The sequence below is a fragment of the Odontomachus brunneus genome, unplaced genomic scaffold, assembly GCF_010583005.1.
Source record: "Odontomachus brunneus isolate Ranch 3 - 2012 unplaced genomic scaffold, Obru_v1 Obru_scaffold_010, whole genome shotgun sequence".
NCBI lineage: Eukaryota > Metazoa > Arthropoda > Insecta > Hymenoptera > Formicidae > Odontomachus > Odontomachus brunneus.
The window spans coordinates 567,827-580,851 of record NW_022639460.1 but is presented as its reverse complement, the minus strand read 5'-3'; the positions used below and the strand labels follow the sequence as shown (position 1 = coordinate 580,851).

The window sequence follows — 13,025 nt, the reverse complement described above, 5'->3', positions numbered from 1 at the left end:
CTAAATTAAAATTTTATTAATAACATATTAAAAACATTATTAGTATATTCGCTAATTATGTGTTTTAAAATTTCGAATGAAATATTACAATTCTCTTTGTCTCCTTCTATATATATATATATATATATATATATATATATATATATATATATATATATATATATATATATATATATATATATAGATAATATATAATGTATATATAAATATACAAACACGCGCTCAATATGTCAGTAACTTAATAACGCTCTCAGATTAAAGCACTACCTTCGAAAGCATTGCCGGGTATCGTGAGCTTCAGGCTCCTGGACGACAGATACTCGTAGAACTTGTTATCCAGCTTCTGATCGAGGCTCAGTTCCGTGGCATTCTCGGACGTGGCCGGATCTTGGCTTCTCGCAGTGGACGCTGCCGAGTCCTTGGTGATCGAGATGTAATTGTTGATCTTGTACACGGAGTCGTCGCTGATCGCCGAGTCGAGGATATCCAGGGCGCGCCGTTTGAAGCAGTCGAAGGTGTTCTTCTCGTTCGTGCACCTCTCGAACAGCTTCGTGTACTCACTTTTGCCAGACACCAAGTTGCAGAACAACGCAAGCTGAAGGACACGCAAGATCCAGATCGTCGAGCGTCGCTTGCCCATCATAGTCGACGGTGTCGTTCGCACGCGTCCGCGCCCGAGCTCTCTCGTCGGATTCTCTTCCTCGTCTGTGCCCTCTCAGCTGTTCTCCAGCGCAATGGCCACGGGCTGCTATTGCGCTTCCACGTTTCCACCGGCTACTACTGTTCTCTCCGCTCTGGTCAGCTGGTCAACTGGTCGGTAAACGCCGCCGACTAATTGTGAGAATCTGGTTGCATTGTGACTTATATAAGCGCACGCGGCTGTTTAGCCTCTCCTACCAGGCGACCATTAAAATTCTTAGGATACGCGGTTCGTACTTGAGATCCACGCGCTGTTTAACGCTACAACAACGGGAGGAGAGACCCCTCAACCAAAACAATGTCGTACAGCCCCGTAAGTAAGTATCCCTCTGACCCGCTTGCCAAACGAGCCTTAAACGGCCCCGTGCCAACTCCGTCGTTAATAGCGACGTATCAGAATCACATTGGAATGAAGGTAGAACAGATGACGCTCCACTCAGTTGTATGATTGCAGGATACGAGAAAGCCGAAAGAAACTGAGCTGCAGTCCGTCAATTTGCACGCACGACTAGCTTTACGTGTTGCATGATAAAACAATATGAGCAGAAGACGTGAAAATATTTGTCTTGTCGATCAGAGGCAATTGAGTTCGATGGTGAAGGTAAAATAATAGAGACCTCAGTGACCGCCAATCCGGAATAGTTCTCAATGTACCTTCAATATACGTCGGTATTCGACGTTCATCCGATGTAAATGATCGAACAATCAATATTAATTATCTCAAGGACACAGTAAAACATGTGTAGAACGTTTAGATATGTTCAATTTTTATACATATAACACAACAAGCTCTCAAGATATACAGTTAAAAATATATCACTCAAATATATCTCAGAAACAAAGCAAAAATTTTGAAAGAATTGCAGATTAATCTATATTGCATTTAAGTTACACAAATAATTTAACACGAGCTTGGATCAAAATTTCACTTTGAAAATTATTTCACTTTGAAATTTGAGTCCCAGCTAACTTGATGATGTCAAATAACACATTAATGACGTAATATTAACGTTAAAAACGTTAGAGATGTAGGGAGTCCCTGTAAAAAATCACTAAAGAGAGAGACTATTAAAATTAGAGAATTAATATTTTTATAAAATCCTATAGTATATAGATACGCAATACTTGAATTAATTAACAACATATTTTTACTTCAACATCACCTCTTTTTATAGTTTATTTGTTTTATTTTATATTATTTCTGACTTTTTTAAGCTTTTATTGCTGAATCATAATGAAATTTTGCATACATTATTTTAAATACTTAAAGTATGCGAAATACATATATGCGAAAAGAGAAATGAGATTTCCGTTATTTTGTAATTATCTTTTCCTTTGCTAAAAAAAGCAACATTATATGTTTCTGTACACAGAGAAAACGATTTGGTTGAATCAAATAAACGCTTCTCTGGAATAGTCCAAACGAATTTTTTGATTGATTGAACAAAATGTTGTTTGAAACAACAAAAATATTTATTTGCGGCTTAGTTGCAAAGAAATATTTTTGTTGTGTCTACTAAATAATTTGTTTGGACTGTTCCAAAGAAACATTTATTTGATTCAATAAATCGTTCTCTCTGTGTAATAGCACAGATAAAAATGCTCCTAAATAGCAAGGTAATGTCAAATGACATATTAAAAACGCATTGATAACATTAGATATGTTATTCTAATAAGCTCACCCCGAAGAGATTAAATAATATATTAAATCACAAACAAGGAATTCATTCTAATTATCGCGAGGACGTCGAAATCCGGATTAAGTTTCGAGAAATACAAGTGCAATTGTGATCAATAAGTCATTGGACGGCAACCAGGTTGAATTTCGTCACAGCATCGCACATCAACGCTATCCACACGCATGTCGCTGGATCTCAGACGTGTTGAATTCGCTAATTACTAACGCCACATTTTGTCGCTGGGAGTATATAATTATGTTGGAATGTCCGTGAGGACGCGAAACGGAAAGCGCGTCCGGTCGATCGCTACGAAAGCGATACCGACCTTTGTTATCAGATAATAATCAACGAATGGCGAATGAATCGCGATTATTACGTATTAATGTATGAATATTTTCACAGCATTATAGCTCTTACCGTCAATGTAGCGCGATGCAGCGACCAATCAAGGTCTCGCGGGGAACTTATTAACATGGCGCACTCTGAGATACTGTTAATCCGGCACAGATTACGCTCCGTGACGAGCTACATTCAGAAAGCAACTTGGGCAATTACGGAGTAATGGACTTGATTAACGCTGTCCACTGTGTATTCAATGTATTCGATTTTCTCTCTCTGTTTCTCTCTCTCTCTCTCTCTCTCTCTCTCTCTTTCTCTCTCTCTCTCTCTCTCTTTCGCGATTTCCTTTGCCGAATGTAGGCTACTGGTCGCACAGCGAGTCGAATTCGCTCTTGCTCCTCCGCGTTTCCGTCTGAAATCCGACGAATTCTGTCCACATCAACGAGAGGATAATCTCGCGAATTACTCAACGAGATGGATTCATTGTGCACTTCACTCTTCGTTACCTTAATGATACGGTAGGAGCAATTATCGCGAAGAAAGCGTCATACGTTTGAGCGTGAGATACTTTTTTTCACGGTCTCATTATCCAATGTGGCATTGTCAACAATGACATCGTTGTTGTTCCTCAAATAACAACGCTTCCGTGCGGAAGAAAGGATTTGTTTGGATTAACCAAGTGTCTGGTGGAATATAAGCGAATTAAAATTCTGATTGAAATTACCAGAATTCTGCTTAAGCTAACGAGATCCTGCACGGAAAAAACAATTTCAGCTCGGCCAACAGAGTGGAAAACGGAAGAAAAACTCGCTATCAAAAAATAATATCTCTGTGAGCGAAGATATTCGTTTGAACGTTGAGCTGCATTAAAACCTAGTTGAGGTAACTGAAAGCAATTGACTGAGCAGTGGTCTGCAGGAATTCTTCTGTTCCCACAACCGAGTTTTTCATCTAGTTCCCATGTAACAGAAAATTCAATCTCATTAATGGAGTTTTTTCTTTCCGTGTAATTGATCAAACAAGATTTCGGATTAACCAGAACTTGCGACTGTTCAACAGACAGACAGACAGACATTTTTTTCTCTATATATAATTATTTTTCTATATATATTCTCTATATATATTCTCTATATATAATATATAATTTTTTCTATATAATTTCTCCTATTGTTGTCTTTCTTATTTCTCTGGCAAAATTTAGTTATTACCTGTGCATCGTTGGCACGATAAAGTTATTATTATTATTATTGTCGTTATTACTATAACTGATATTTCCGCTTAACTGAAAATTTAGATTAATTGGAGATCGTAACTATCCTCGATGTGTAATGCGTATCTAATTACTAAATCGAGCGGCGATGTAGAAAATTGTAGGAAGGAACATTTTAAGTATCGTCTACAATACGGCCATGGTTTCCGTCGTAAAGTTATAAATTTCTTTCACGTAATTTCGTGAAAAATGAAAAGCTCCATTGACGAGCTCAACGAAACTTTTCATTTTTCACGAGTCCGCGCGCAGGAAATAGACACACGATCGATTTATAGACCGGTGCTACGACCTCAGGGCGTAACCGCTACCGCATTGTAGACGACCCTTTAATCTCGTGAACGACAGAAGAAGAAAAGCGGCGCGGGTTCGGCGAAAAATTTTTTCCACCGACTGTTACGGTGCGCGTACACGTCGATGTGCCCCCGCCTTGATTGTTATATCTGACAGAAGAAGTTATGAGCACGCGGTGCATTCGCGTGACCGTAAAGATACGGTAGTATTTTTCCTTTACAAGCAAACGCGTTTCCCGGATGTAGCCATCGCCATTCCTGCGGATGGTGCGATGTGAGAGCGACAGAGAAAGAGAGAACTGGTACAGTTAGACGACCGAAAGAAAGAACGACGCAATAATGAGACTAATGGCGCCGCCGAGTGAAAACACGAAGGATCTCAGTGACGAACCTTGCCGCCGGTGGACAAATATACCTTGAAACCGACAGTGAACTCATAATGAGGGTCATTACTGCACAATGACGAGAAGGAGCGATCGTTTTCCTCATAAACTGATAAAATATACGCTCGGCTGGTGAGATAATTATACGTCGTGCTCATTGCACAAATCTAAGACGAGAAGAAGAAGAAGAATGAGGCGCTTCTCCCGACTAAATCAGTCTTTATCGGTTTAATTGTACGTTTAATACACGCAACAAGACGAGAATATTACACTAAATATTCTACCTTGCTTTCCCCTCTCTCGATGGAAAGTCACTTAAGAGAATTTATAATTCTTTTCACTCAAGGAAAGGATCGATTAAAAAAAGATTATTATTCTCTTATGAGATCTCTTTGTATTTCCTTTTACATTTTTATGACCTTGTTAAGGAAAACGAACGGTGGTTTTAAAATATTCAGCTTTTTATTTACATTTGTATCAATAGTTTTTCTAAATACTTACACAACGACGAATATTGCAAACGGAAAAGATGTTTAAAGTATTGATGCACCGTCATTGAATCAAGCCGTAATTTTAGAAGTTAGGAATTCTTAAAGGCTCTACTTTATTCTAGCAACGCGATAATCAATTGAGGGCATCTCCTACATTCTAAGATAATTGAAGAGAACACTACAATTAGAACTAGACCTAAATCTAAGACGGATATTTAGGTTTGACGACTACTTCGCTGGTGATTGCCACGTTCATCTAAACTTTATTACAACTACGTGCTTTGATGCAATTTTTTAAATAAAAGAAGGTGAGACTTTCAGAATCTGCAATGAGAGAAAAAAGTTCGGAAAAGATATTTATTTGACGGGTTCTAATAACATATTTATCTGTACTAATATATATATTCCTGTACGAAAGAAATGTATCCTCAATGTAGAAATATAATACATTTCTACATTGAGAACAAATTTCTTTCAAACGAGGAAAGTATGTATTTTCCTAAAATCGTTATTTTTTCATAAAAACAATCGATTATTCTATTGAACGGAAGAATTTAGATTTAAGTGAATATATGTTATTAATACCCAACGCGGATAAGTATTTTTTATTTTTCAGATATTTTTCCTATCAATGTGCATCTGCTTGGAAATCAAGGGCCAATAAAGGGCTTAATAAGAGGTTAATATCGCGCAAATTTTACTATGATTATTCGATTTATTCGATTATTAATAAAGATTCGAAATTGAAACCGAAATGTCTGTTCATTAATTAGTTGAATCGCTTGACGTTAAGTAATCAACAATTTGCGCGATTTTGACGACATTTTGACTGAAAAAAAATACTTGAAAATTATTGTTATTACTTGTGAGACATAAAGTTTATTTCTGTGAAATAAAGTTTATTTGTGCGATATAAAGTTTATTTCTGTGAAGTAAACTTTTTGTGAGATAAAGTTCATTTCCGTGAAATAATTTGTCAAGTATTTTTTTCTCAGATAACATAAGGCTCCCATTGGCCCTTAATTTCCGACTAAATATTCTTGGTCCAAGCAAAGTTCTTCGTGTTCTGCTTGCCCTGCTCCAGATCGCCGCTGCCGTCGTAAACGTTCACGACCTCCCGGATGACGTGCTGATCGTAAGGACTGAATTCCGACGGCGGTAGTGTTCTGTAAGGCCGATGCGGGAAGTAATGGTCGTGATAGTAGTGCGTGTCTATCGGTATTTCGTGCGCGTAAGTGTGGAAGCCGTTGAACCCGTTCGGCGGGTGCGGAGCCGAGGCTGCGGAGAAGAGCGTGTTCCATCCTAGGAGGCCGCTCACGAACAACGCCACCTTCGTCAATAGCAGCGCCTTCTTCGTGACGATCATCAGGAAGCCGAACATGAGCGGGATCAGGGAAGCCAAATTGAACTTGAAACCTAAGAGAAACGGCAGCAGTACGTGCCGCGCGAGCTGCTTACCTGAAAACGACACAAGCCGACCGTGAATCCACGACGGCAAGGCCTCGGCGGCCTTGACCGTGCTGCCAACTGAAGGACGTTCTTGGAAGCAGCTGGCCGACGTGCCACGACTCTTAGTGAGTACAAGGAGCCGCGACGAGGTTCACTTCTGCGCTAAGACAGAGCGGCGCGGGTAATTCCGCGTGTAACGAGCCGCAGTCTTTCGCGGCAGTCGCTTTGAGTCAATTCTATTCGTTCCTCGGATTACCCCGCAAAGAATCCGTAACGGCGGCCTTGCTATTACGACATCGCATTATTTTGTCCACTTTATAAGCGGTAAACCAACCGAGCACGCAACCGCAACCGTAACATTCCAAATCATGAGTCTCCTCCGCGCACGGAGATCTCACGATGGAGAGTAATTTAGCCTCGTCGAAAAAGCTGGATACCTCCGTCTTTGTAATACTAAGGGCTCACGGCAGTTCGTCAGACCACTGATGGTTTCATTGGCTCGAAAGATGGGTCATTTTACAGAAGCGGAATTAATGACCTGAAAGATGAAAATAGCGGATAATGATGGCACGTTTCAATCGAATATAGCGCGTAAGGTTTTATTATTGTCACTGAGAAAATCAGGTTGACAATCCGACGAACTTTCGCAAGCCCTTTGTATTTTTTTAACAACCTACCCGGGCCAGCTTGCCTGTCGTTGTACGAAGCAGTCCTTTCGTTAAGGACGAATTCCAGCACTCCCTCGCCGTTCAACATCGGACCGACGCGCATCTGCAAGCCGGGGTACAGATGATCCAAGTTCCACTTGACGTTCCGCCGCTCCATCAGTCTGGCCGCGGCCTTCACGACGTTCCCAAAGTCCTTCGGGTCGTAGTCCAGGTCCAAGAGGTCCCTGCCGTAGCCCTCCGCTCGGTCCAGCCTCACCTTGCCGAACTCCAAGCTGTCCTTGTCGTTCAAGGACTGCAGAGCACTCAGGATGGCGCGGTTCACGCACTCGAACATGCCGTGCTCCTTCTTTGACAGGCACATGCCGAAGGCATCGTTGAAATCTTGCGAGTGTCCGGGGTTTTCCAGCGGGACGTGCTCCCTCGGCTCCATGACCACCGTGATCCCCGTAGACACGAGCACGAGCAGGCAGAGCTTGAGTAGTTCGCTCTTCATCGTCGCGCCGTCGATCTTGTCGCAAGCCAGACGTACTCAAACGCGACCGAACATCGGAGGAAGGATCTACAGAACTGGGGAGAACCGAACAAGCTTCTGCACGGTTGAACTTTTCCGTCGAGGGCTGACAGACACCGACAGATTGTTGTCACATCGTCAAAAAATGACGTAAGATTCGACAAGCCCTTGGCGCACTCCTTACACCCTCGAATTACCGAAACATTACAACTTTATTTTCCTTTCTTTTCTTTTTGTTTTGTTTCAGGACGAACTGCGCTTCTCGTCGACGGAGAGAACGCGGAGCGCTCGTGTGGCCGCGGTTCCCGTAAAATACTGCTCATTCTGCACCCACGATCACCCAGCTATATAGGCGACAAGGGAGCGTTCACACACGACAGAACAATCGGTTTCACTCTGTGGATTTTACAAGTAGCGAAAGTACACTTCTCATTTGTATTTGGCGTTTGTATACAGCGGGCGCTTGTAGTCGATACACCGGATGCACCCGAGGAGAGTAATTTCCGCCGGCGGAAGAATGGAGCGTCGAGAAGATCGTTACTACGTCAGATTGATGAGACAGGCATGATAGTCGGAGGAAAAGAATTGAGGGACGCAAGTAGCGCAGACATAATTGCCGAATTCGCGTAAGTAAATCCGGGACAGTCGAAATATGAGGATGCCGTTTGCGGACAACAGTCCTGAATTCGGACCTCTCGAGGTGTCCTTAAAAAAAAAGAAATTTGTCTTTTCATCGGAGCCACGTTACATCTGTCGATCGTTGAATTTCTACTCTGCTCTTTGTCCTACAATTCTCTTTATCCATTCAGGATAATATTCTCGCTCGAGTGAAAGTCAGTAAAAATGTCTCGGATTGAATCAGCAAGAGGAGCATTTTACTGATAATTGAAGATAATTCCCAGTATAGAGATATAAAACGAGAATCAGATAAATCGGATAATTTGTCACTTGATAAGTCAGCGAGTATTCAATGATCCTCAGTAGAAACTCTCCCACTTTACTCCTCCATCTTGTATCTCACTGATGGGGGCCACAGTGGCAGCAAGATTTCACCGCAAAATCTGTGGTACATAAATTCGTTGCACCAGATCCAGCTTTCTGCGTTCATGACGATGGAATAAATAAATAAAGGTGTAAATAAAGGCTTTCTTGCGCACGCAGAGAAAAAGACACGATGGTGGCAATTATTTATAGCCGACAACTGTACGAGTTTTGCGTGAAGAATTAATGCGTATATAGTTCAGTGAACTTCTTTGTAATTATATTCTTTATAGTTATACACACACTGCAATTAAAGCTTTAGTCTACTACAATAACTATAAAGATGGTTTATTAAACTGTTACATTGTAATTCTGCACATTGAACTCGTGTAGTTGACCATTGCCACGCTTTTCTCTAAGTTTTGGCACTGTCTTTCAAACTGTATAAAAAATTGCATAAAAAATATATTGAACAATCGTCATTATTAACTGATTCTCTCAGCGAGATTTGATTGTGACTACAGTGCTATACTTACAACTGAGCCATCAGTTATAAGCGCAAGATATTTCAATGAAGAATACACTGATTGTGTATTCTAAAGAGTTTAATTTTTACGATTCACACTTTATAAGAGACTTATTTTTTCTATGAAGGATAAGGTATTCAAGGACAGCAGAGTTAAAAGAGCTGATGTATATTATATAAAATTACAATTTATTTATAAATAATACGATAAGTTACATGATGTGATCCCGACAGGGGTGATCGATATATAAATAATCATTGGATTAAATCTGGTGGTCTCGCGCGAGCATTGACTACGAGTCGATTCGCGTGCGGATTAGACGCGAAGGACTCTGAAAGGATACTGCGCGAGTGATCGAGGGGGCGCGACCTCTACCGCTGTGACAGGTCACCGTTTTGGGAGAGTTTCGAGATTCTCGTTGATCTCACGAATAACAATCTTTCTTCGTCGTTATCGTCGTCGTTGTCATCGTCGTCGTTGTCGTCATCATCGTTATCGTCGTTGTCAAGGATTGCCGGGGCGCGCATCGAGCCTTCATGCACGTCGATGCGGAATCCCCGTCGTCGGCTACCATCGTCGTGTCGTCGTGTGTCGCGTGCTACGGTTCAAATCCGGTAACGAAGTGCTCGTCCTTGAAGGATAGTCGCACGTTCATCAGCGTGCGATTGCGTTTTCAATCTGGTTCGTCGTTCTTGCGTCGCAGAACGCAAGTCTCCTTCGAGTTGTCTTCAAGAGAGACAAAGAGAGAGAAAGAGAGAGAGCTGAGCGTTTGTCGTCCGCGGTTCCCTGAGAAGCTGGGTCACGCCACCCTCGGGTGACCGCCGGGGTTAGAGACGATCACTTTGGCGAATGAAGGTAGAGAGTTAGGGGGGAGGGAGATTGTACGAGACATTGAGCTATTCAGAGGGCTTATACGCGTTGTACGCGAGATCCGCGCCGGACCTTGCCCAGCCGTGATGGTCATGGTGGACATGCTCGTCGTGTCCGTAGGAGTGGACGGGGTGAGCGACGATGTCGTAGCCGTGGTGCTTCTGAGCCAGCAGTTTCTGCAGACCGATGATCAAGCTGATGATGAGGGCGATCTTGCCGATGACGAGGGCCTTGAAGGCGATCAGCGCCAGAGCGCCGAGGGCGATCGGGATGAGGGCGGCGGCCTTGAGTTTCAGAAGAAGGAGAATAGGCAACAGGGATTTCACGATTCTCTTCTTTTTGCCACGAGCTGAAACGTTATTTCGGAATATAAGTGTCTTGGGCCCGTATTAATAGTCGTTACTTAAAGCTTTCAAGTGAGATACTTAGATTTGAGTCCAGAGTCGGATGAAAGTTTCCTTGTTGAATTGCGATTATATATATTGTACAATTCGATTGGAGAATTTGTGTCTAACTTTAAATAAAAATCTAAGTATCTCACTTGTTTCATAAGTCACAATTATTAATACGGTCTTCAGGCTGACATCATTAGTTATTACTTGAAACTTATTTTACGTATGATACTTAGTGAAGTATGGTGAAGTAAGTGCGATACTTAAGTCTGAATTTCAAGTTAAATCTGAGTTCTTCGATTATAAATATCACGATACGTGTTACATCTGTAATTGTTATTCAACCGGAAAATTCAAATCTAAAATCAAATTTAAGTATCACTTGAAATAAGTTTCAAACGTGACGACTATTAATACAATCTAATCTCGTAACCTGAAACTTGTTCTTATTCGTCAGATCTAAATTTAGAATTAGATTTGAGTTTTTTATTTGAATCATATATGTGACATTAGATTTGTAATCGCGATTCAATGGAAAAACTCACATCTAACTCTAAATTCAAATCTAAGTATCTCACTTGAGACAAGTTTCAAGTTAAGACTATTAATCTGAGTCTCTCTTTTCTCTCTTTCGAGCGATCAGATATAATTTCAATTATGTTCCCCTTATATTTAATTGTCTACATTTTTTAATTGAGATATAATTCAAAGGATAAAAATTCTGCTATTAAAAGTTTGTGGGTGAGGTCAGAAAGTTTTTTATTTTAATTTAGAAGATTGGTAAAATTGAATTTTACCTTCGTCGAAGGAGCGAGAGACCTCCTCGGGCAGGCTCAGCTCGACGGTGTGCGTGGACAAGAATTTGGCGGCTCTGTCAACGAGGGCCTGGTCGATCGCGGCTTCTTTGGCTTCGGTCTCGGCTGGCAAGGTACTTTCGATGTCATTGAGAGACCTCGCATTGTCAGCGCGGCTGAAAAGAAACGATTCCATTCTTATTATGGTCCACTTGCATATATCTGTCGAGACAGGCACGCCAACAACTTTCTATACTACTGTTATAACAAGCGGACGTTCGACTGAGTGCTCAGCAGAGTGAAGTGGTACTCGAGCTTACATCCCCTCACGATTAGAAGTAACAAGAACGCGATGTTAGAGTGACTTGCTAGTTTCTCAGTTCGCGAGAACGATCGAATTCGAGAATTTGATAATTGGCGAGATAATTATCCAAGTGATCGAATTGTCAAATCCAATGGCTTTCGAGTTCTTTTTTAGAATGATCGAAATAATGGCGAGATTGTCAGTTCTTCTTTAACAGATCAAATAACGTGCAGCGAACGCTTGGTTTACGCATGTGCGTGCCACGCGGGCGATCTCGTGCACTCGGACGTAGCGAAAAATGCTCGAGGCTCGGCTCTCGTTCACGCGTTCACCACACGGGTCACCTGGCGCGTTTCTCACGTCCCAATTTCACTCGGCGCCGACTACGATATCGTTCCCGAGTGGTCCCGAGCCACGGTGAAACGAGCGCGGCGATCACAGTCATCCCGAGCAGAGCGATCCTCGCCGGCCCTTACCTGTTCTTGGCCTCCTCGGTCTGCACGATCTTGAATCCGTCGATGATGTCGATGTCGGCCGATCGGGCGGCACGGTCGACGTAGCGCAGGGCCTTCAGTTTGAGACACACCGCGACGCTCGATTCCCCGGAGCAGGAAGCGTACACGTCGAGGGCTTCCTCGAGGATCGAGGTTGGCGCTGCCGCGGCCGAGTCCTGTGCCGCCGGTGCGGCCAGGGTGGATACCACGAAGAGCGCTGTGCCGACTATCGCGAGTCTGAACATCTTGGCGTGAATTTCTTGACGTGAATTTGTCGGGTACGATGAAGATGGCACACTAAGCCGAGCCGATTTACTCCAACTCCTACGTAACTGATCCTCACTATTGCTGGTTCTCTTGCCCTTCCTCTCGCTTCTCCGCGCCGCCTTGCGATAATCAACTCCCTCAACGTCCTGGCTCTCGTGGTGCGCGTTGATGCTCGAACGAGTACGGCGATCGTATCGACACTGCCCGAAAGAATCACGATTGCTGCCTTTTATCCTCGTCGCGAAAGGGGCCCGCGTACGTTTTTGAAATTTTGATGGCCCCCACCGGGTGGCCCCCGCCGGGTTGCCAACCCATACGAGCTATTGGTTCTCCTCCAGGCGGTCGATCCGTTCGTGTCGTGTGCGTCTCTCGTTGACGCGCCTCCACACCGCGCGCTGGTCCTTCTCCATCGACTCTCCTCTCCGCGTGTGTGCCTACTTACTTAGGTCGTTTGTGTACACAACGGGTGTGTTGGCCCCCGACAAACCCGCCCTGTGCGTGTGCGTAGCGCGAGCTCTCACGCACACGCGCGCACATTCGCGAGAAAACGCGCCAAGGGGAGAGGGCGAGGAAGAGAGGAGAGAGAGAAAACGAGAGAAAGATGATGTGTGCCTACG

General features: G+C 43.0%; 2 protein-coding genes across 2 annotated transcripts in view; both read right to left on the bottom strand.

Moving 5' to 3' along the window:
• Nucleotides 1-7,776, bottom strand: part of LOC116840617 — a 29,315-nt gene extending 21,539 nt beyond the window's left edge. The window contains exons 1-4 of the mRNA XM_032807524.1: nt 7,278-7,776; nt 6,183-6,609; nt 4,669-4,729; nt 268-712 (exon numbers count right to left, since the gene is read on the bottom strand). Coding sequence (XP_032663415.1) covers nt 268-712; nt 4,669-4,729; nt 6,183-6,609; nt 7,278-7,761 — 1,417 coding nt within the window. The 5' untranslated portion in view covers nt 7,762-7,776. The remainder of the gene's footprint in view (nt 1-267; nt 713-4,668; nt 4,730-6,182; nt 6,610-7,277) is intronic.
• A 1,678-nt stretch (nt 7,777-9,454) lies between these two features.
• LOC116840532 lies at nt 9,455-12,631 on the bottom strand. The gene is made up of 3 exons (XM_032807354.1): nt 12,124-12,631; nt 11,347-11,519; nt 9,455-10,506 (listed from the first exon to the last, which is right to left on the bottom strand). The coding sequence occupies exons 1-3, from the start codon at nt 12,384-12,386 to the stop codon at nt 10,184-10,186; spliced, it is 759 nt and encodes a 252-aa protein (XP_032663245.1). The 5' UTR covers nt 12,387-12,631; the 3' UTR covers nt 9,455-10,183.
• Nucleotides 12,632-13,025: the final 394 nt, after the last annotated feature.

What these genes read in the sequence shown, in the direction of transcription:
- LOC116840532 (XM_032807354.1), bottom strand. Translation starts at nt 12,386, where the DNA reads ATGTTCAGACTCGCGATAGTCGGCACAGCGCTCTTCGTGGTATCCACC. An exon ending in ACCGAGGAGGCCAAGAACAG is followed by an intron (nt 11,520 to 12,123) that starts GTAAGGGCCGGC and finishes GTTTCTTTTCAG; the next exon opens with CCGCGCTGACAATGCGAGGT. An exon ending in CTCTCGCTCCTTCGACGAAG is followed by an intron (nt 10,507 to 11,346) that starts GTAAAATTCAAT and finishes ATAACGTTTCAG; the next exon opens with CTCGTGGCAAAAAGAAGAGA.